Genomic DNA, 23,861 nt, shown 5'->3' on the forward strand with positions numbered 1-23,861 from the left:
CTCTGTCTCTCTCTCTCTCTCTCTCTCTCTCTCTCTGTATGTCTCTCTGTCTCTCTGTATGTCTCTCTGTCTCTCTGTATCTCTCTCTCTCTCTGTATGTCTCTCTGTCTCTCTGTATGTCTCTCTGTCTCTCTCTCTCTCTCTCTCTCTCTGTATGTCTCTCTGTCTCTCTCTCTCTCTCTCTCTGTATGTCTCTCTCTGTCTCTCTCTCTGTATGTCTCTCTGTCTCTCTGTCTCTCTCTCTCTCTCTCTCTCTCTGTATGTCTCTCTCTCTCTCTCTCTCTCTCTGTATGTCTCTCTGTCTCTCTGTATGTCTCTCTGTCTCTCTGTCTGTATGTCTCTCTGTCTCTCGATGTCTCTCTCTCTCTCTGTATGTCTCTCTCTCTCTGTATGTCTCTCTGTCTCTCTGTCTCTCTGTCTCTCTGTATGTCTCTCTGTCTCTCTGTCTGTCTCTCTCTGTCTCTCTGTCTCTCTCTCTCTCTCTCTCTGTATGTCTCTCTCTCTCTCTCTCTCTCTGTATGTCTCTCTGTCTCTCTGTATGTCTCTCTGTCTCTCTGTCTCTCTCTCTCTCTCTCTCTCTCTGTATGTCTCTCTGTCTCTCTGTATGTCTCTCTGTCTCTCTGTATGTCTCTCTGTCTCTCTGTCTGTCTCTCTGTCTCTCTGTCTCTCTCTCTCTCTCTCTCTGTATGTCTCTCTCTCTCTCTCTCTGTATGTCTCTCTGTCTCTCTGTATGTCTCTCTGTCTCTCTGTCTCTCTCTCTCTCTCTCTCTCTCTCTCTCTCTCTCTCTCTCTATCTGTATGTCTCTCTGTCTCTCTCTCTCTCTCTCTCTCTCTGTATGTCTCTCTGTCTCTCTGTATCTCTCTCTCTCTCTCTCTCTGTATGTCTCTCTCTGTCTCTCTCTCTGTATGTCTCTCTGTCTCTCTCTCTCTGTATGTCTCTCTGTCTCTCGATGTCTCTCTCTCTCTCTCTGTATGTCTCTCTGTCTCTCTGTATGTCTCTCTGTCTCTCTATATGTATCTCTGTCTCTCTATGTCTCTCTCTCTCTGTATGTCTCTCTCTCTGTATGTCTCTCTGTCTCTCGATGTCTCTCTCTCTCTCTGTTTGTCTCTCTCTCTCTCTCTGTCTCTCGATGTCTCTCTCTCTCTCTCTCTCTCTGTATGTCTCTCTCTCTCTCTCTCTCTGTCTCTCTCTCTGTATCTCTCTCTATCTCTGTATGTCTCTCTCTCTGTATGTCTCTCTGTCTCTCTATGTCTCTCTCTCTGTATGTTTCTCTGTCTCTCTATGTCTCTCTCTCTCTCTCTGTATGTCTCTCTGTCTCTCTATGTCTCTCTCTGTATGTCTCTCGATGTCTCTCTTTCTGTTTGTCTCTCTGTCTCTCGATGTCTCCCTCTCTTTGTATGTCTCTCTCTCTCTCTCTGTATGACTCTCGTTATCTCTCTCTTTCTAGCCCTCTCTCTATCGCTCTCTCTATGTCTCTCTATGTTTCTCTCTCCATCTCATGACTCTTCCAATGTGGCTGAATAGAATGGAGCCATTAGATTACTATCTTTTATTACTGCAGAGAGAGAGAGCGAGAAAGAGAGAGCAGACAGAGGTGGGTTCCCTATAGAGATTCATCTTTAGTCAGTCTCTGACCCCCCTCCCCCACCCTCTCTCTTTCTCTCTCTCTCCAGTTTTCTCGGTAGGGGACATGAGGACAGCAGGGATAGGGTCATGAGTCGGCCATCAAGCTGTGTGTATGTGCGTGTGTCTCTTTAGCTGAGAGTGAAACCCACATCCAGTCACCACCCTTCCCCCTCTACTCTGACACACACAAACCACACTTGAGATTGGCTCTCTGACTCCCAGCTTCGACATCTTTATTTTCCAACTCAATCTACAGTTGCATAAGTGTTGAGGTGTGCCCAATGTATTCACACTGTTTGTCTGTCTGAGTGTTTTAAGGGAAAATACAAAGTGCATCTCAATGGTCTAGTGTCTTCCTCTCCTCGTCTCATCTTCTTCATCCTCACTGAATGTCTAACAACCGGATAGGACCGGATCAGACCGGATAGTTCAAAGCTAATTTCCCACTAAGTCTCTGACAATCCACCATATTATTTTCACCTCTCCTGTTTATGGCGCAATGGGTAACCTTGCCTGAGACCTGAATACTTGCGTTAGGTCCTACAACCTATGCCAAGGGCTTTATCTCAGTGGGCTAACACACTTTTGTGTCGTACAGATGGTTCAAACCCAGTCGGAATGAGAGCTAGGTGAAACAAAATGGCTACCTCCCTGTAGGTTAATTGGGGAGAGTTTTATAACAGGAAGTTTCTATCTCTCTCTCTCATACAACACCCGACTGAACTACTGACTGTGAGGAGGAAGAGATGGAGAAAGAGAGAACTTACACACACTTATGACAAAACCCTAAATGTATACATAAAACCATCATCATCATCATCATCATCACCACCACCAGCATCATCATAACCAAATGGGGGTATGTTATAGGTATTATTAGACACTCTTGCATGCAGAGACAACGGTGTGAATCTATACAGTATAGGTCCACATTTCTAAAAGCTTGTGGGCGTTCTCTTAAAGCTGGAGGCTGGATGCTGGATGCCATGGCAACCATATAGGATGTGGAAGAAAGGGCTATTTAAGGAATTCTATAACAACCCTAGAATGTGGAATCCAGGGTGATTTCTAGAACTGTTCCTTGTCTGTTCCATTTCTCTCCAGCTCTACACTGGCCAGGTATAGAATCAAATGGAATTTAATGACATTCAATTCAACTTAATGTAATAAAATAGAATAAAGTATGCAATATGATATGATACAATACAGTAAAGGGAATGCAGGGGGAAAGTCTACATTTTTACATAACATTAAAAACACACACAAGCCCTCAAATTTCCTCTCTCTGTCCCTGGATAGAGGGTGTGTGAGCGATCATTACAGTGTATTTCCCACTGAGACAGCTGCAGTTACTCTGTCTGTCTATCAACTCTCCCTCTCGTTCTACTGAGCTCATATGACCAGACAGCAGGCAGCCACAGGAGGTTGGTGGCACCTTAATTGGGGAGGATGGGCTTGTGGTAATGACTGGAGCGGAATCAGTGGAATGGTATCAAATACATCAAACACATGGTTTCCATTGTTTCCACTTGGTTTCCCCTTGGTTTCCACATGGTTTCCACATGGTTTCCACTTGGTTTCCACTTGGTTTCCACATGGTTTCCACATGGTTTCCACTTGGTTTCCACATGGTTTCCACTTGGTTTCCACATGGTTTCCACTTGGTTTCCACATGGTTTCCACTTGGTTTCCACTTGGTTTCCACATGGTTTCCACATGGTTTCCACTTGGTTTCCACATGGTTTCCACTTGGTTTCCACATGGTTTCCACTTGGTTTCCACATGGTTTCCACTTGGTTTCCACATGGTTTCCACATGGTTTCCACTTGGTTTCCACTTGGTTTCCACATGGTTTCCACTTGGTTTCCACATGGTTTCCACTTGGTTTCCACATGGTTTCCACATGGTTTCCACTTGGTTTCCACATGGTTTCCACATGGTTTCCACTTGGTTTCCACATGGTTTCCACTTGGTTTCCACTTGGTTTCCACATGGTTTCCACTTGGTTTTCATGTGTTTGATGCCATTCCGTATGCTCTGTTCCAGACATTGTTATGAACCGTCTTCCCCTCAGCAGCCTCCACTGCATGCAGCATCTTTCATCTTTACTTTTTGTTATTCTGGATTCATGGAAAGTATTTCCATGTTGGTATATGTTTGATCATTCTGTCTTCTTGGTAGGCCAAGTTCCATGATTGATTCTGCTTCCTGAGATCAGAGTAGAGATGTATAGAAACCCAAACTCATCATTAACATGGTCTTTCTAATGGTGATACTCTGCAATATCCTGCAACTCTATGGCTCTAAATTAAAGTTACTTGACCTGACCAAAACAAAGCTCTGGGCCCCAGTTATAATATGTGAAGGTTCTTTGACAGGCTTTTTAAAACCATAACATTCATAAAGCACCAAGACCCCTCAGTTTACAACCCAAAATATTAGGGACCTCATGGTAGACAGACAAAGTTTGAGAAGTTCTCAAGAAAGAGAGAGACATAGAGAGGAGAATGTAAAGATGAAACAACATTTATGGAGGCTTTAGAGAACTTAAGTTTTTTTGCCAAACGCCAGAAACGTCTGCTTCGCTTTTCCGATTCCTTTAAGTCATGAGATTAGAAATCGTGCATGAAAGTCAACTACAGTAAGACGAGTGACTGACTGACTTGTGACTTTGAGCTGACTCTCTCTCTTCCCATTTATCTTATACGAGTACTAATCCCCAATCATTTGAAATGCAAAGTAAAAGCTTATATATTCCTCTAACCTCTCTCCCCCCACACACACCCTGATTATAAAATCTGCATAGGGAGCGATGGGTGTCGTGTCAGGCCTCAGATTGTGATGGCAGTAGAGCAAGGGGTTGTGGGTAAAAGCCCATCAGTTAACGAATCTCCCAGGATCCTCCCTGGCTGTGAGAGGAGCTCATCTCTCCTGCTCGTTTTGTGTATCTCTCGCTCTCTTTCTTATTATCTCTCTGTCTCTCACTCTCTCGTATTCTCTCTCTCTCTCTCTTATTCTCTCTCCCTCTCTATCTCTCACTCTCCATCTCTCATATTCTCTATCTCTTATTCTCTCTCTCTCCCTCTCTATGTTGCAGTCATATTAGCGCTTATAGGGAACTTAGTGGTCCCTTAACACTTTTCTCTCTCAATCATCTGTATGTCCCTCTTTTCTTCTCCCTTCCCCTCAGGACAGAAGACCACTGTGTTTGGTGTTGGAGCACCATCTACTGGTCAGGTCTGGTAGGGCGTGGCAGTTGGAGCACCATCTACTGGTCAGGTCTGGTAGGGCGTGGCAGTTGGAGCACCATCTACTGGTCAGGTCTGGTAGGGCCGAGAATTTGGAGCACCATCTACTGGTCAGGTCCGGTAGGGCGGGGCAGCTGGTGTTGTGAATCAGGCCGCCGTGGTGATGAGACCGGCTACTTCCCAACACCAGGGTCTCTCCTTGACCTCTCACCTACGACCCCTCAACCCTGACTTCCAGAGCTGGGCTAAATACATATGTCAAATACCTTTCACCCGTAACCTCTGCAGTGAAGAGGGCGGCGCCTACTTCCCAACACAAGGGACTTTCTCTATCCCAGACCTCTGGTTTTGTATAATGTATGTTGTGATTATATGAAATGGGATGGTAGTGTAGGTAAGGTGTTGCGATGGCCCGTAGGCTGTGTGTAAATTGACTATGACCACAGCTGCAGCTTAAAAAAGTCTTTCCTTAAAGTAATCCACTACACAACTAGACAATAATCAAAAGGTCAATGAGGACACAAGGTTAATGTGACACAATCTAGAACAACCTGGCCTTTATCTGGCCTGCTAGACACATATACACATACACTCTCGCGCACACGCACTCACACACATTCAGCACTGCTGTTACAACTTATTATTACTATTTATTTAAACTGCTATACCAAGTCCCTTTACTCACTTTACTACTTGTATTAAACCGTCCTTATTTTTATCTCAATCATAGGCTACTGTATATATTATATTATGTACCCTACATACTTCTCATAATAGTTTTTATTACTCTTTTTTTCTTCTACTATTTATTACTATTTGTAATTTTGGGACGTGTGTAATGATATTGTTATTGTACTGCATTGTTAAGGAAAGTTAGCAAACAAGCATTTCACTGTACCCTGTGCACGTGGCCAATACACTTTGATTTGTTTTGACATAATGATTAAAGAAGGCTTCTGCTATCCTAGTACAGAGAGGAAGAGTCGAAGCGAGAGGTTTAGCACTCGCCAAAATCTGTCAAAGATCTACCTATTGTTATGAAGGAGACATGAGCATCTCGTCATTATATACAGATCTCTGCATAGTGCTATTTTTTTATGTTTTCCAATGATCTTGTCAACTACCTTTCATAGACAATAAAGATATATTGAATTTTAGTCCTGTGTTGTGTCCATTTTGTATTTGTAGCCATGTAATCTATGTGAGGTGTATAAAGGTATAGTTATTGTAGCTTCTCTGGTTTGGGGCTTTAACCTGCATCCATCGACAACTTTTGGGATCAACAATAATGGGATCATGCTCAGCATTCAAACTCATAGCCTATATGTTGAATTATTCATTATGTTTGACTTTCTCTGATAGGATAGACTAAATGAAAAATGTAGCCTAGGCTACAGTATCTAAGAAAATGTATGTCAATTGTCGGACGTTCGTGGCTATGCGCATGCCCAGTAGGATAGCATCAAGCTCCGCTGCAACAGGTGTGATTTAAATGGGGAGTGAGGCAGGGAATGCTAGCCTGGACAGGCTCTACATAACATTTTCAATTAACGAGAACGTTTGAAACCAGAGTTGTTTGTAAGAATAATTTGTGTAAACAAGTCGTGTAGGGCTACTAATTTCGGTGACATTCTTATCACGTAGCCCTACTAAATCTCCATTTGCATCGAAATTGAATGGAGCGATTTTCGCCTACTAGCCAGCGTCTGAATTTGACATTTGTGTTATTTATTTATCATCCGACAAATAGTTATAGCCCGTGCATGGTATTTCCCGTTGCCTAAGTTAAACTTACGTTTATTTTATTAGTGGGAAGAGACCATTTTGGTTTACATTTTCTTCTTTCAAAGTTAGCTTTTGAACAGATTTTTTTCAGCAAGGTTTATCAAACTCTAATAACGCATTGACAAAAAGTAAAGAAAAAACGGTGCAAATAAAATATTTTTCGTGTTCGCTGATAAAATAGCTCTGAAATGCGACCATGCTCCCATCTACCGGGAGGGTCAAATTAAATCGAAGCGTGCTGAAAGTTGAAGGCAATAATGGACTGCCAAACGTGCCCAGACGGAGACGGCCATTCAAAGTGTTGTACTCGCCAACCGGCGATACACATGGCGATCCTAACAGCATCAGGAAAACTCTGGAATGCGCTTCACAAAACGAGGAAAACAGCGAATTGAAAACGAAGGATGATTTTGTTTTGGGGTACACTGAATCCACAGTTTTGAAATCCGAAAATCATAATTTCCCCCCATACTTGGGGACAGAAAAGGGGCACCTTGCGAGTGAGACAGCTGTCGGAAAAACAACTGCGGTGCCAGCAGACAGTGGGGAACAGAGGTCACCACCATTGACTGAATGTGAAGGTATGGAGCTGTCCAATATAAATTATTTTAAATACAATGGGCATTTGAGCACTGGGAATGATTTTGAGGTGAAAGTAGATGGGCCATATACTAGCAGCAAATATGTCCAGGCTAAAGTCGGGGGACCTCACACAAGAAGGAAATATGCAACTAGGCCGAATAGGGTGACAACGGGGCATAAGAAAGAATTGTTGCAGGCTGCAGTTCGCGGTGTCCTTTGGCAGTGAGGGCTCCAACGAACTGACTGATAAAATCAATACTTTTAACCAAGCAATTTCCAAGGGTAAAAACTCTAGGCACGTTTCTTATTACATATAGAGCGACCTTATTACATAGAGAGCGACCTATCGGTGAAGTCCAGAGTGAGAGCGTGGCAAGTCTCCAGCGACATTGGCCAAGAAAACTAGAAAATCTGTGCTGAGAAGAACACGATCAATAGAGCGCAGGAGGAACGTCTCTTGTTTAGAGTCAGACAAGGCAGTTGAAGAGCAGTCTCCAGCGCAGTCACGAAAAAGAACCAATAACCGGGTGAGTGCTGCTTTGAAACTTGCGAAGGAAAGTTTGAAGTTGAGAACTTACGATCTGCAACAAGTGCAGGGACAGAACGAGGAGGTGCAGAATCTACCGAAGGGGATGCCGGCCACGCCGTAAAAAGGGCAATCTCACTACTTAATGGGATTTCAAGTAAGATACTACATGTTTTACAATTTTATCGTATTGAATGGAGCACTGCATCGATAATGTGATTGACTGGTTTCGAATGCAAGCTAGCCTGCCTCAACATGCTAGGTATAGCTAGCTAGCCCACTAGCATTTAAGCTAACTAGCTGGCTTGTAATCAGTACCGCTCACTCTGGCGCTAACTCCACTTGTGGCAATGAATGAAACGTCACTGTTGAGGCAAGCTCAGTTAGCTGTTGCTTCTGAAATGTCTGTTACATTGTCGACCAAAATTACATTATGAATGCTGTGCTCCACGCAGTCTGCATTTCTAGCTTCCCAGGAGACAGTTGATGACTAGCAGGCATTTATTTCACATGGCTAGATAGCTTTAAAGTTGCATGAATTTGTATTAATGCATTGAGAAGTCTGTATGGGTAATTCAGTGATCTAGTTAACTTTTATGACGTTTGAGCCTGATTTTCAAGCGATTGTAACTGATGTAAGCTAGATTTCCAATTAATCTCCACGTTATTTATGCTAAAAATGAGTTGAAGTCTGTGTATAAACCCTGGATGACTGACAGGGGGCGCTGTATTGAAGCCACCTCACAGCCACCTTGGCACAACTCTACAATGTCTACGTTTCTGGCACAACTCTACAATGTCTACGTTTCTGACACGTTTATTCTATTACACCTTAATGCATACTTTTAAATTATATTATGTGAGCTAAACATAAAAAAAAATGTATTAAAAATAAAATATATATATTTTATTAGAGTGCTAATGTTACTGTCCCAACTACAACACAAAAATACTTAAATACTTGTAATTTTGTCCTTGAAACAGTTAATTGAAATAATATAGAATTCCATTAATTCCTATGGTGGACTGCTTCTCCTGGAGTGCCAATATGGCCAACCGGTTGCTTCATAGCATCAGCAATCCAGGGTTTATATGTCGTTGGTTGAAGTAGATGCATTTTCAGACTACTTAGTTTATAGGTTGCAACTCAATAGTGGTAATTGACTTCATCCCCTCGTCTCCTTTCCTTCCCTCATCTCCGGTTTCCCCCCTTGTCTCCTTCCCTTAATTTGCACTGACGTCAAAAAACTGGACGAGTGTAGGCCTTTTCCTGTTCTAAATATTCTAGTGAAGTTAAATGAAGGAGAGGAGTCAAGGAGAGGAAGCCAGTTGAAACTATTGAGATGCACCCATAGTTAGCTTAAAATAACTTAGATCAACTGACGGTGTTCATCTCCGCTTCCAGATATTGATAGGAGTCCCATTGTTACACGCCATCGCCCCAAACCCCCTCTCAGCTCGCCATCCTGTCCACAGCGGTCAGTCAGGAGAGTGGTCAAAACCTTGTGCTGCGCCCTGTGTGGAGAAATTAAATACACGCCCCCTAAGAGAAGGAAGCTGACCAGGGTTGTTGAGCCAGTTGGAGTGACAGGCAGAGGCAGGGCCAGCGTCCTCAGCAGAGTAGTAGGGCTTGAGCAGCCTAAGGTCAGGGTTAAAACCAGGAAGAATTTCACCTCCACCATTAAGGCCCCCAAGAAGCTGGTGATCTGGATAGGGAGGTACCCCAAGGTCAAGCTCTGCGATGTGGCTCAAGTATGTGACGTCTCGGTTGGGGGCTTTTCCTGCCTGCTGCCGGCCCAACTCCGAACTTCCAAAGTAGTGCATTGTTTCAAGTGGGACTATCGGAGCAAAGTTGGTCTGTTAGGCCCTAGTTGTTGCAGCAGAGGGAGCCATGGGAGTGAGACGACCTGGGAGCGCATTAGTAGAAAGAAGTTGCATCACTGTTCTCAGTGTGGGAAGAATGGTCAGCTTTTGACGCAGACTGAAATTCACCAGTGCGTGCACACGGGGGCGCACAGATTGACTGAGTCAAATCGTTCTGCATCTCTCGCTGCCTCGGATCGCGGCATGTCTGAAGCCTCCACCAATGGTTTTGCTTGTCTCTCACTAGGTAAGCAGCAGGTGAGCAGGGGGTCAAGCGGGGCTGGAACGCATGACAGAGGCATTCTTGAAGACTCTGGAACAGGAAGTGATGACGTAGAAACAGGAAAGCCAGTTGCTAAGCGGATGAGATTGGTTTATGTCCACGGAGACCTAATGGAGCAAAAACATTCTAGTCCAAGTGAACCAGAACTGGATCCTGGGATAGCTATCGCTTCCCTTGAAGACAGTGGGACGATGTCTGAGATGCCATGTGAAGTCCCGCCGCATTTACACACAAGTCATGTCAGTCGTAGTCATGGCAACGCTACAGATGCTCCTGTGAGATCACACCACTTTATGACACAGGATGGAGGCTGGAGGGGAGGGCCCGGGGGAGGTGACAGGTCACTGGAGTCCCCTACCAGCGGGACGCTGTCTCCCTGGTCCGTGGAGAACGGAGTGGGAGTAGACCCCCCCTCAGACAGCGACACTGAGGACCAAGACCTGTTCTCCTGTCGTAGAGTGGTGGCCTACATCAAGAGGCTGCACCTGTCCTGTGCACGCACCTACCTCTCCTGGCCCTTCCCCAAACCTGATTCTGCACAGTCACTCTCTGTGACATCATCAGTCCTCAACGCAAATGGACCACTGACACCCCCAGCGGAGTCTGTGTCATCAGCTGTGGGCTGTGTTAATGGAGCCTTGGTGAACGGATATGGAGACTCACTGGTGAGGGCTGAGAGAACCAGAGTTCTCACCTCTCACTGTACACTCACTGAATACACTCCACAGACAAGCTACCAGGTCTATGCTCATAGGAATGGGATGAAGGGAGAGGGAAACATGATGGAAGAGAAAGACATGAGCAATGGAAGAGGAGAAGAGGATGAGAGCGTGACCCAGTGTTCACTCTCTCCTGACACTTCAAGCAAGGTGTACCCATCCCATCCTCTCTGTCACAAGAAGCCACAGTCCCAACTCAGAACTAGGGGTCTCCATCGCAACAAAGCTTCCATATCCCCTCCACCTAAAGCTCCCACCATCTCCGCCCTCCTCACCCCACCCAAAAACCACAGTGAAACTGATCCAATTCTTTCAGTTTCCTCCAACCTTTCTCAAACTGACACAGACACTGTTTCTTGCCTCTCTCCACCCAAAACTGACTCTGTCTCAACCTTCCCTCCAGCTAAAGTCAGTGGCGGCGGTGAGACAGCCTCCACCCCCCCTCCTATAGGCGTCGGTAGTGACATAGCCACTGCCGCCTTTCTGCTGTTCTCATCTGCATCCCAAAACATAGAGACATCCCCACCACCCTCCTCTCCTACTCCCTCCTCCTTTCTTACTCCCTCCTCCCCTCGGAGGAAGGATGAAGGTGGGGCTATGTTCAATGCAACATCCTCCCCATCAGCTGTGGACAGTAAGACCGACACGTCTCACTCAAACTCCTTTCACTCAGCAGAGTCATCCCCTCTTCCACCAGATTTCTCCTGTCTTTCAGCTGAATCCTCCTTTCTCTCATCCAGCTCCTCACTTCTGCCTCAAGAAAAAAGAAAGGCAGAGGGAGTGGAGGTGCAGAGCAGAGAGGGAGATGAAATGAAAGGAGAGGCGGCTGCGAGTGGAGAACTGAATGTTTTGGTTTTACCAGGCAGTGAGTCTTCCAGTCCAGAGAAGCAGGAGCACCAGCGTCCAGAGCAGAAGAGCACACAGGGGGGCTCGTCGCTTGGCAAGCCCAAAGAGGGAGAGGCTGTGGTGGCCACGATCAGTAACCTCGCCCCTGGGATTCTTGGAGGTCAAACACCAATGCTGTGCATAACACGCCTGATGCTGCAGACACAGAGCTACTCAGAAGAGGGTGATGACTTTGTAGACCAGAAAGATAAGTTGTCCAGTGCAGTAGGTGTTGGAACACAGGCCCAGGAATCCTTCACTGATGAAGATGATGGTACATGTGGTGAAGAGGGGACACTAGAGCCTGTTAGAACCCAGCCCTGTACTGATGAAGATGATGTCGATCATCATAATCAGTCCACCTCCTGTACTAAGGTCTCGTCTGAGAACCAGGAAGCCGGCACTCCTTCCTCTTCCGGGTCACACACTCAACACCAAGAAGTAGAAGTTAGGGCAGGGTCAAAAGTCAAGCTGGCTAGTGACCCCAAAGCTCACCTCTTGGATGAATTCACAGCCTACGAGCAGGACATCCTGCTTGTAGATGTTCTCCTAGATGACCCAGAGCTGTTTGGCAGCTTGCCTCAGGACCTTGAACCCATGCTGGGGTCAACCAGGGGACGAAGGGCCCCTAGAGCCAGGACCACCATTGGGGCAGGGAGAGCCCTACTACTCACGGGTGCAGGTCCCTCATGGGCCACTGAGAAAAGGTATGATCGTTTTAATTTTGAATTTGTTAGCTACCTCTTATACAGGACTTTGAAAATGCTCTCTCTCTGTTTTGTCTTCTAGCTCCACCACGGGTACAGATGGGCCTCCTGGTTTTAAGACTGACCAGAGAAGAATTACCCACTTTAAAGGTTTGTGCCTCTGAAAGGGTCAATAGAAGTGTGTGTGTGTGTGTGTGTGTGTGTGTATACACACAGTCACAATATAAACTATGGAAAGACTGAAAACCAACTAGTGTGAAATTCTGATAAATCTCTTTTTGTCGGTCAATAAGATGATAGTGTAAACCTGTTGTAATGTGTGTTTTGTGTTTAGATGAGGAGAGTGCAGGACGATCTTGGAGACCTGTAGCCAGCTCCAACCCTAAGCCTGACCTGGTCCACAGCAACAGCTGGCCCCCTACTGTCCACGCGTTACATCCAGACCAGGTCAGCTCATAGCATCACAATCACTTTATTCACCAAGTACATTTACCAATCTGCAGAATTTGACTCAGTGAATAGGTGCTGCCAGCAACAGATATTGTACTAACAGATTAGACACATAGTCAGGATGAAGAATATGCAGTATAAGCTGACTTGCAGTATGGTGAGGATCTACAATTTACAGATCTATATATGCAGAGGGAGAGATGCTCATAGCATAAACCATGATTGGGTTCAATTCAGGAAACAAACTGCTTTTGAATAAGTACAATTGTGACATTGCTGTATTGTGTGTTTGAGCAGGGTGGAACTGACTACAACTACAGTCCTATGAAGGCAGAGATCTCTGAGAGGTATATTACTTACACTGACTAATACAATATACCATGTAGGCCTGCTCCAACACTACACCTCTACTGCTCTTTCTGCAATAGTACTGTTCATTAAGACTTCATTCCTTTCATACCACTGCACTTCTATCAGAGAGATGATGATGTTTGAGAAGGGTAGTGGTGGCAATGATGGTTCAGGGGTGAAGGAGAATGATGATTAAGTTGTGTTGCAGAGCCCAGGCCTTCCAGTCTCTGAACTCATTTAAGAGCACACTGCCTTATCTGATGACTGGAGACTCCTGGTGCAAAGGTGAGGGGGAAGACACACAACATCCACAATACATAATGAAAACTTGTATCTGTACAGCTTTGATGTGAAGCCGCAGAGAGAACTGACTCATGTCGTTCCACAGGACATACAACCTCATGTAAAGACCCAGCGGCAGCAGACACCGGCCCTCAAAGACAATTTGACAGTGTAACTACCTCATAATAAAACTACTTATATTTGTCTTTATACAAATATACTTTTATGAATTGTCCTAGTTATCCATAAAAAAACAACAGATTTGATGAATTCCCTCTCTCCTCCATTCCTTTCCTCCCTCCTCTCCTCCATTCCCTCTCTCCTCCATTCCTTTCCTCCCTCCTCTCCTCCATTCCTTTCCTCCCTCCTCTCCTCCATTCCCTCTCTCCTCCCTCAGTATTGCAAGTACTATTTCAGCATGTCGGACTGTTTCCATAAGACCTGTTGGTTCCTCCATGTGCCCAAGAGAGGAGACGAGAAGGTAGGCTGCTACTGCCTCCAACAACCACCTGGGTCCTCTTCATTAGGGTGCACCGTAGCAAAAACATTTAGCTATGGAAAATAAATGGAGCTGTAGTCCAAATTGGTAGCACTGCTGATGTAAGAGCACCCTCTGCATGTGGTTAAGAACTCGAGCTTTGATAATGTTCATGCCAAGTGGAAGGCTTAATGGATATGATGGTGTCTGTTGGTTGACCTGTGAATTCTTTCCATGTGAAGATTGCTGAGCGTTATGTCTTGACTATTTCATGCGTTTTATTTTCTTTTAGTTCTGTGTGGAGACGGTGCTGAGGTTTGTCAGGTCTTCCAACCCTGTCTGTCTGCAGAGGGCAGGTTAGTGTGTTTTGATGAAATTGTAGTGCTGATTGCTCCTCAGACATATCTGACTGAGGTAGATGCATGAACAACACAGATGGATGGTTCTTTGACACGCTTCACTGTCCTGCTCTCGCTTACGGTCCGTGTCCCTTCTCTCCTTTCACACCTCCGTCCACCTCTCCCTTCAGTGTCAGTGTTTACGTCGTACTACCAGTTCAGTCCTCCAGGTGTCTACCACACCCCTCTGGTCCTGAATTCTCTCCTGGCCGCTCTGCTCAAAGCTGGCTTTCTGTCTGACATCATCACGGTGCTGCACGTCAGCACTGCCCACAACATACTGGTACGAACACACACACTGCTGCTACTCTGTTTATTATCCATCCTGATTGCGTAGTCACTTTTACCCCAAACCTACATGTACATATTACCTCAACTATCTCGTACCCCTGCACATTGACTCGGTGCCGGTACTCCTTGTATTGTATATAGCCTCATTGTAATTTTGTGTTACTATTTCTGTTAAAGATGTTAGAATTTGTCTTACTTTTGAACTCTGCATTGTAGGGAAAGGGCTCATAAGTAAGCATTTCACTGTTATGTCCACACCTGTTGTATTCGGCACGTGGCAAAGTTTGATTTGATTCTCTTCGTTGTGACAGGGATTATTATGTTGGGCCTCTCAAGTAGAGGTCTTCATGGACCTGGGGATTTCCCACCTGGACCCGATATGCATAAATAAATCAATTATAGAATCCCGTTCCGAAAAGACCCAAAGACAACAAGGCCAGTTCTGCATAGACCTGGTCTGGTCCAGACACGGTCTGATTTGATTGAGGGAAGCAGCAGCAAAGTATATTTGTTAGCTACTTTAATAACCAGAGATGGTAATGTGCGAGGGAGACACGCTCTAGCATGGCGACGGAGGGGCCTTGCTGTGTGTGTGTACACAGGGAGCGAGGAGGAGGGAGAGCTAGTAAAATAACTGAGTTTATTTATCATCCAATATGATTAAGTAGTACCTGTCTTGGCTCTATCAAACTGAGAAAGCAAGTTGGCTAAGTTAGCTAGTATGGCTAATTGAGGCTGCATGTGCTTCTCTCCCTGTCCTACCGTTAAAAACACCTCCATTTAGATTAGGTAGCAGCCTACCTGTTGACTCTTGGTCGTTTGTGGCATAATCGTTTCATTTAAATCAACAATTTCCTTTGATTACATAATCTCCTTACTTGCTTTGCCGCACGGAGGCTCTGACTATAGCGCCGTTTTGATGACTTGTGATTGGCCGACAAGCTACACGCGCCACTCTGCATAGGCTATTCGCGTTGAGCAGTGGTGACATACTGTTAATGTTTTATCAGCAACTCTCTGTCCATCGCCATTGTAATCTACTGTGAAGCCAAAATGTTCCCAAACTGGAGATTTAAACTATGATGGACGATCGACCCCCACCACTCGCCATCGTTCAGTACTAGTTCCCGGCTTCACAAAAGGAATGTGCCAGTTAAGGTTATCATTTCTATTATGTGCGTATAGGCTCTTGTTTTAACAATATGCCCTACAAATGTTTTTTCAGCTCAGTTACTTGAGGCAATGGCATACAATGCAGCGTAGGCATAGCCTATTGGCCTAGTGTTTTAGTAGATTGTTTTTATATATTCATTTGTGTGCGAACCGAGGTCCCCGTGCAGGAACGGTTCAGTACGAATACGTGTACCGTTACACCCCTAGTGGTCAGCAAAGCAAACGGGTATTATTTGACTGTCCCTCTCCCCCATCTAGCCCAGTCCAGCGTTTCTCCTGGCTCTGTTCGACTATGTGGGAGAGAGAGACCAATCCATCTTACCTGAACTCATTCAACTCACCTCTAAGGTACTAAGGTGTATGTGTCTCTGTCAGTGGAGGATTGTGTGATAAGCTATAGGGAGGAAAGGCTCATTGTAATGGCTGGAATGAAATAAATTGAATGGTATCAAACATATAGAAACCTTGTTTTGACTTCATTTCATTTATTCCAGCCATTACAATGAACCTTTTGTCCTATAGCTCCTCCCACCAGCCTCCTCTGGTGTGTGTGCACTGAAGCTGACTTGTTGTTTGTCAGTTATTTGTTTTAAGTAAAGCGTGTGACCCTGCTGATCTAAATGGTGTGAGTTCAGATGGTGGATGCAGGCTTGGGGTTAAATGTGGACCAATGTGAGCGTGTCCTACACATGTTCCTTCAGTCGCCACAATACCACCCAGCAGACTCACCTGAGAATTACACAACTAAACCTGGCAACCACAGGTGAGTCATCTTACACACACCTTCGGGTCAGTCCTGTACCTGGCAACCCAAGCCTGTTTTAGGAGCTGTTTTGGTACTGGCTGAGAAACCCATGGGTGCGTTCAATTCGATTCAATGTTTACTACGTTGCGTGATGGTTTGTACTGAAAGTGACGTTTCCCCAAAACGGTGTGCACCGTTCTTCAAAAGCCTTTGAGTCACGTTTGGTGGGGTGTGGCGAGGTGTCATAGGCTCATAGGAGAAGTTCTCCTGTTTCTGTAGCATGAGACCACTTGTTGTACAAGTGCACCCTCTGGACAGGATGCTAGTCTGCTCAATGTGGGTGTGGCAATGAGAAATGGCAAAACTTGTGCATTATACGATCTCTAGGCCGCCATATAATCATACTGTTATTGAACTTGGTCGTACAGTACTGTTTGTTGATTTTAACATTGCACATTGTTTTTTCGTACTGATCGCAGCCCATGTTTTTATTTTGTCATTGGTGTTGGTTGATTGGCTGTTTGACTTGTCCATCACTCCAGGTCGATGAACACCGACGCTCCCACTCCTGAAGCGCTGAGTCTGGCCCATGCTCTCGTGGAGGTGAGGTATTTTTCTCCTAGTTCTGTTGCTTGTTTGATCTAAATGTAATCATTTTGGCACATTTCTCTCTCTCCTTCCTCTCCCTCCCTCCATCTAGTTGTGTTCCCAGCAGGAGGACTGGGGGAGGTTGGGTGTAGTCTTCCGCTCCATATGCCACTCCCACAGAAGCCTTGTCGACTTACAGCACTTCAGCGGCTGCGTTGCCATAGCGCTGCTCGAGGGGGACAAAGACAGACTAGCCCTGCCCTTCGCCTCCTTCACTGAGACAGGTGAGACACTACAGAGATAGACAGGTCTTTGAACATTGATAATGAATGAATGAGAAAGTGTGTATTAGTTTGTTGTCTCTGTTTCAGTGTACCAGGAGAACTAGGACTGGGATGATATTATACTGAACAAAAATATAAACACAACATGCAGTGTTGGTTTCATGAGCTGAAATAAAAGATCCCAGAAATGTTCCAAATGCACAAAAAATGGATTTCTCCACTTGGTGTGAACATCACATCCCTGTTAGTGAACATTTGGCATAGGAGAAGATAATCCATCCACCTGACAGGTGTGGCATATTAAAAAGCATTTTCATTACACAGGTGCACCTTGTGCTGGGGACAATAAAAGTCCACTTTAAAATGTACAATTTTAACACTGCACAATGCCACAGATATCTCAAGTTTTGAGGGTGTGTGCAATTGTCATGCTGACTGCATGAATGTCCACCAGAACTGTTGCCATAGAATTGAATGTTTATTTCTCTATATAAGCTGCCTCCAGCGTCGTTTTAGAGATTTTCCAGTAGGTCCAACTGGTCTCACAACCACAGACCACGTGTAACCACGCCAGCCCAGGACCTCCACATCCGGCTTCTTCACCTGCGGGATCGTCTGAGACCAACCACCCGAACAGCTGATGAAACTAAGGAGAATTTCTGTCTGTAAAAAAACACCCTTTTGTGGGGAATAACGTATTCTGATTGGCTGGTCCTGGCTCCCAAGTGGGTGTGCCTATGCCAACCCATGGCTGTGCCCCTTCCCAGTCATGTGAACTCCATAGATTAGGGCCTAATATAATGATTTCAATTGACTGATTTCCGTATGAACTGTAACTTAGTAAAATTGTTCATTCTTGTGTTATAGTTTTCTTCTCTGTTCCAGTGTACCAGGAGACAGAGGACTGGGATGATGGTCTGATCAAGAGCTTCCTGGGGAGAATAGGAGTCTCTCTGATGTTCAGATACCACAAGACACAACAATGGGCCAAGGTAACTGTGTTTCTCTCTCACACTGGATCAAAGGCTGATGTGGTCTGTAATATTGGTGTGTATGAGAGTCTGATGCAGGTCGTATGTGTTCTCTCTCTGTCTGTGAAGGGCCGGAGGCTGGTGGATGTGTTATCCAGGTTAAAGGTAAACTACTCCACTCTGAAGGGACTGTTCGGTAACGAGGATGGAGCTTCTCGCTGTCACCTGATCACAATAGCTACAGAACTTTTCCTTAGGAGCGACAGTGTTGAGGGGGCACTCAATACACTCAGAGGTAACGAATGCATGTCTCACACTCACACTCCAATGTAAACATGTAACACACACACACAGGAAACCAAGTTTCAAGTGAATTCCTGTGTGTGTGTTACATGTTACCTCTTGTAGATAACGAGTGGTTCCTGAGTTCGTGTGTGTGGCCGTGTTCGGTGGAGGACGTAGCGGAGAGAACAACTGTTCTGGTACGACTGGCTGAGATAACATCCCACAGAGACACACTGGAGGTCCTCACTAACCTGCCTGGTCTTAAGGAACCTGCAGGTACACACCCCAACTGTCTCACCAACCTACACTACTGGTAAGAGGTTTTGGAACACCTACTCATTCAAGGGTTTTTATTTGGACTTTTCTACATTGTAGAATAATAGTGAAGACATGAACTATGAAAACGCATATGGAATGATCTAGTAACCAAATAAGTGTTTTAAAATTCTAAATATATTTGACATTCTTCAAATAGCCACCCGTTGCCTTGACAGCTTTGCACTCTTGGCATTCTCTCAACCAACTTCACCTGGAATGCTTTTCCAACAGTCTTGAAGGAGTTCCCACATATGCTGAGCACTTTGCTGCTTTTCCTTCACTCTGCGGTCCAACTCATCCCAAAACATCTCAATTGGGTTGAGGTCGGGTGATTGTGGAGGCCAGGTTATCTGATGCAGCACCATCACTCCTTTATCTTGGCCAGGTCGCAGTTGTAAATGAGAACTTGTTCTCAACTGGCCTACCTGGTTAAATAAAGGTGAAATAAAAAAAAAATCACTCTCCTTGGTCAACTTGCCCTTACACAGCCTGAAGTTGTTGGGTCATTGTCCTGTGGAAGAAAGAAAAAAAGATATTCCCACTAAGCCCAAATAAATCAGTGTCCCCAGCAGAGTACCCCCACACCACCTCCGTGCTTTACGGTGGGAAATACACATGCAGGGATCATCTGTTCACCCACACCACATCTGTTTTGGCAGTTGGCACCAAAAATCTCCTATTAGGACTCCAGACCAAAGGAAAAATATCACCGGGTCTAATGTCCATTGCTCGTGTTTCTTGGACCAAGCAAGTCTCTTCTTATTGGTGTCCTTAAGTACTGGTTTCTTTGCAGCAATTTGACACCGTCTCCTCTGAACAGTTGTCTGTTACTTGAACACCTGACACATTTATTTGGGCTGTAATTTCTGAGGCTGGTAACTCTAATGAACTTGTCCTCTGCAGCAGAGGTAACACTGGCTCTTCCATTCTTGTGGCGGTCCTCATGAGAGCCAGTTTCATCATAGCCCTGGATGGTTTTTGTGTCTGCACTTTCAGAGTTCTTGAAATGTTTCATATTGACTGACGTTCATGTCTTAGTAATGGACTGTCATTTTCTCTTTCCTTACTTGGTCTTTTACCAAGGAGGGCTGTCTTCTGTATACCACCCCTACCATGTCACAACACAAGTGATTGGCTCAAACACATTAAAGGAAATAAATTCCAGAATTTTAACTTTTAACATGGCATACCTGTTAATTGAAATGCATTCCAGGTGACCACCTCATGAAGCTGGTTGAGCGAATGCCAAGTGTGTAAAGCTGTCATCAAGGCAAAGGGTGGCTACTTTGAAGAATCTCAAATATAAAATATATTTTGATTGCACTTTAAAAAAAATGTTTTACTACATTATTCTTTACATGATTCCATGTGCTATTTCATAGTTTTGATATCTCCACTATTATTCTACAATGGAAAAAAAAAATTAAACGCTTGAATGAGTAGGTGTTCTAAAACTTTTGACTGGTAGTGTATATGGCCCAAGAGGTACCAGTGAGTTGCATATTTATTTATGACGTTACCAACCGTGTGTGTGTGTGTGACCCTCCCCCAGACCTAGCAGACATCTCCATATACGGCTGTCTGTTCAACAGTCACCTCAAGTCATGTGTCGACAGACAAACTGTGACTGTGGCCTCAGACACGCTGGGTTTCATGTTGTCTAAGAGCCTGGCTGTGGACCCTCCTCTGCTGCACACTCTGCTGCACAAACTGGGCAAGCAAAACATCTGGCTACGGGCTAGAGCGCTCTTCAAACGTGAGTCTATTACTTACTAGATAATAAAACATGGTTATCTATCAAAAATAAGATTGGTCTTTTTTTTTATTAGGAAACACTAGTTTGAGAGCGACGTGTGTGTTTCAGAGGCCCTGTGTCTAGGCTATTACCCTGGTGTGAAGTCCGTGCCAGGCTCTCTAGCACTGACCGTTCCCTGTTCCCTGGGGGAGATGGAGATAGCTCTGGCCTTTGAGATGGTCCTCACCTTCAATGCTACAACCATCCTCAACACAACAGGCACACCACAATCCATCATCATCACACTCAAGAGGTGTGTGTGTGCGCATACATGCGTTTTCCTGTAGGACTGGAGACTGAAAGCGAATGTCTAGTACTGGCAGTTGACTATACATACTAATGGTTCTCTCGCCCTCTACAGAACAGGGGACCGTGAGAGTGAGTACTTGGCGGCAGGCAGTCGCCTCCTCTCGGCAGCGATCGTCCCCAACCCTAAACTGACCGTCCACTATACAGCGGTCAACTCCTGTCAGGAACAGCTGTTCACGGTCGACACACACACCGCACGCCGCTGGCTCCGACACAACCACACCTGGGCCAACGAGGTCTGGACACATTCCTAAAAATAAAAGTGTTCCAGGAATACTGACCTACGTTCCCATCCTGGGAATACCGACCAATGTTCTTTCTGGGAATACCAGGCAGGTTTGGAACAGGACAAGGTTGTACTGAACACTTCCATGGCCGTGTGTGTGACACTCTTCGAAGTTTAACCTGCAGCATCTAGACATTACAGGCTGATCTGATCAAGGGATTTATATCAAGAAAAGACTATCAGAACTGCCTATAATTGTTTGAGTTTTTTTACAAAACTTAATTGTATGTTGAGTTTTTCATTGTAAGTCGTTTTAATTTAAAGGAAATGTTGAATGGAGGCGAAAGTACGAAGAACTTTCCAAGTTTGTTTGGCTTTGACTAGATTTTGTTTGAAAAATGTGGTTTATTTGAAAGTTCTCTAATTTTAGCTTGATTTAGCTTGATTGTCTTTAAACACTTTTTGTTGCACATTTCTGAGGCACTTGAACAATTGTGAAGCTAGATTTTACTGTTTTGTAAGAAATGTAAAAAAGATTAAAGAATGTCAGTATTGAACTGGGTCCCATTCATACTTGACTACAAGGTTTGTTTCAGAAAATGTTTATTTTCCTTAGCATTTGTTTCTAGGCAGATTTAAAAGCCTAAGATGTTTCATTTTGAGTCAGTCAGCTCTTTCAGTAATGCTACATTTTAATGGAATAAATTCACAACAGTATTATTATTATTATTGTAAAGAAAGCAAGCGTGTCCCAAAACTCTATGATCTCACTGTGATTTTGAGACACAAACAGACCTTTTGATCCCAGTTAACCTAATGGTCCTAGCTGGAATCACATCAGTGTTTACGACTTCCCTGATTTCTTTACATTCCTATTTGTTTCCTTTTCCAGTGCAAAATCATTCAATTCTTCTCGTGCTTCAAAGTGATTGTCGAGAACCTGGTTCTCTGTTCTAAGTCTATCGCCGGTTCTAGCGATGAACAGTATTTCAGCATCTTCTACTGTAGGTATGTTTGGTTGTGTAAAACACATTGTTTTCTGGAACAACCGTCTAGAAGCTTCTATTTAGTTTTAGTCTTATTTTGTATTTCTTAAAGGAAAAATAAACTACTACTGACTGACTTCTGGTTTTGTGTGTATTATTAATCATGTGTTTGTGTGGCTCTTGCCTGGTTTATCCATCCACATCACTCTAGCCAAACTGATGTCCACGAGGAGTCTGGTTTTGTGTGTATTATTAATCATGTGTTTGTGTGGCTCTTGCCTGGTTTATCCATCCACATCACTCTAGCCAAACTGATGTCCACGAGGAGTCTGGTTTTGCCTCCCATCTCCTACAATTTTCTGATTGGTCCCAGAAACTGACGGGCTGGGCCAGAGCCAGCCTATTTGACGACGACCTTATCAATTTTGATACTCTTGATTTGTTAGAGATGAGCCAATCGCTGAATGTATGTTGCAGTCTAATAGAACTCCCTGAATTGAATTCCGCTGAGTCGTCAGGCAAGATGTGGCTCCGGTGATAAGGGGAAAGGACCTAGCAATGCCAAAGTCGTGGGTTTAACCCTTGCAGGAATCACCTGTGTATGTGCTCTGACTGCTCCTACCTTTTATCATACCTCATAAAACAGACCCACTACAGCTCCCTAAATGGCTACACCTCAGACTCCGATGCAGTTATATAGGGTATCCCCCAGGGCTCTGCTGGTTCCATTACTCTTCATCTACATCCTCCCTCTTGGTCAGACCCTCCGTCATTTAAACCTTGACTTCCAATGCTATAACAATGACACAGATCTCTCGCCATCAGCTCCAAATGGTTCAAAACACTGCAGCTGGACTCCTCACCCACACCAAGTCCCTGTCTCCCAACGCATCGATTACAACAGTTATTCCCAAACGGGGGTGCAATGCCGCCAGGGGTACGCCAAAATAAAAATGTGATTCACATTTATAAAAACTTTTTGGTGTTTTTTATGTTCACATTTTCAAACAGTCCATTTATATTTTCTAATGGGCTATACATTTGGGTGAGTTTTTTTTTTTCTCGCCTGAGTTGCCTCATTTCACTACCAAAAATAAAATTCATGGAAATAACAACACAATGTCAAATACATGTAGCCTAGTCAAATAATTAACATCCAATCACGTTAACCGTTACTCTCTCGCGGTAAACCTTCACTCTAGTGCAGACATTTAGAAACGAAACATGACAATTTGAAAAATAAGCCACAGGAGGTTTTTGAGCGAGAATAAAGATGACTTTTGAGTTGTAAGACATGTATAAAAGCAACAGATACCATTAATAAGAAGGGTCTAGAAGCGTCTTATATGGTGAGCTACCGAGTGGCTAGGACAGGCAAGCCCCATACTATTGTTAAGGACTTAATTCTTCCTGCTTACGTGAATATGGCTGGGACAATGCTTGGGGAAAAGGACAAAAAAAACTACAGGAAATGCTTTCATCAAACAACACTGTTTCACGACGTGTCAGTGACATGGCAGGAGATGTTTTGAAACAATTACTGCTTTGCATACAAGCTTGATGACGAGTTTGGAGGGTACTATGGTGTTAAAAGCTGAGCTGTAGTTGATTAACATCATTCTCACATAGGTATTCCTCTTGTCCAGATGGGTTAGGGCAGTGTGCAGTGTGGTTGCGATTACGTCGTCTGTGGACCTATTGGGGTG

The 23,861-nt window shown here is 44.5% G+C and overlaps 2 protein-coding genes across 2 annotated transcripts in view; both read left to right on the forward strand.

Moving 5' to 3' along the window:
* Positions 1-23,861, forward strand: part of rpl14 (ribosomal protein L14) — a 155,305-nt gene that overhangs the window by 110,290 nt on the left and 21,154 nt on the right. The window lies entirely within an intron of this gene.
* topaz1 (testis and ovary specific TOPAZ 1) lies at positions 7,773-22,292 on the forward strand. Its single transcript, XM_029658564.2, has 20 exons — positions 7,773-7,925; positions 9,174-12,225; positions 12,308-12,375; positions 12,560-12,672; positions 12,973-13,022; positions 13,235-13,311; positions 13,415-13,479; positions 13,706-13,789; positions 14,079-14,142; positions 14,316-14,467; positions 15,907-15,996; positions 16,284-16,411; positions 16,936-16,996; positions 17,094-17,265; positions 18,151-18,257; positions 18,366-18,531; positions 18,645-18,797; positions 20,392-20,595; positions 20,704-20,887; positions 20,996-22,292. The coding sequence occupies exons 2-20, from the start codon at positions 9,836-9,838 to the stop codon at positions 21,195-21,197; spliced, it is 4,530 nt and encodes a 1,509-aa protein (XP_029514424.1). The 5' UTR covers positions 7,773-7,925; positions 9,174-9,835; the 3' UTR covers positions 21,198-22,292.

The sequence above is a fragment of the Oncorhynchus nerka genome, linkage group LG4 (genome assembly GCF_034236695.1).
Source record: "Oncorhynchus nerka isolate Pitt River linkage group LG4, Oner_Uvic_2.0, whole genome shotgun sequence".
Lineage (NCBI taxonomy): Eukaryota > Metazoa > Chordata > Actinopteri > Salmoniformes > Salmonidae > Oncorhynchus > Oncorhynchus nerka.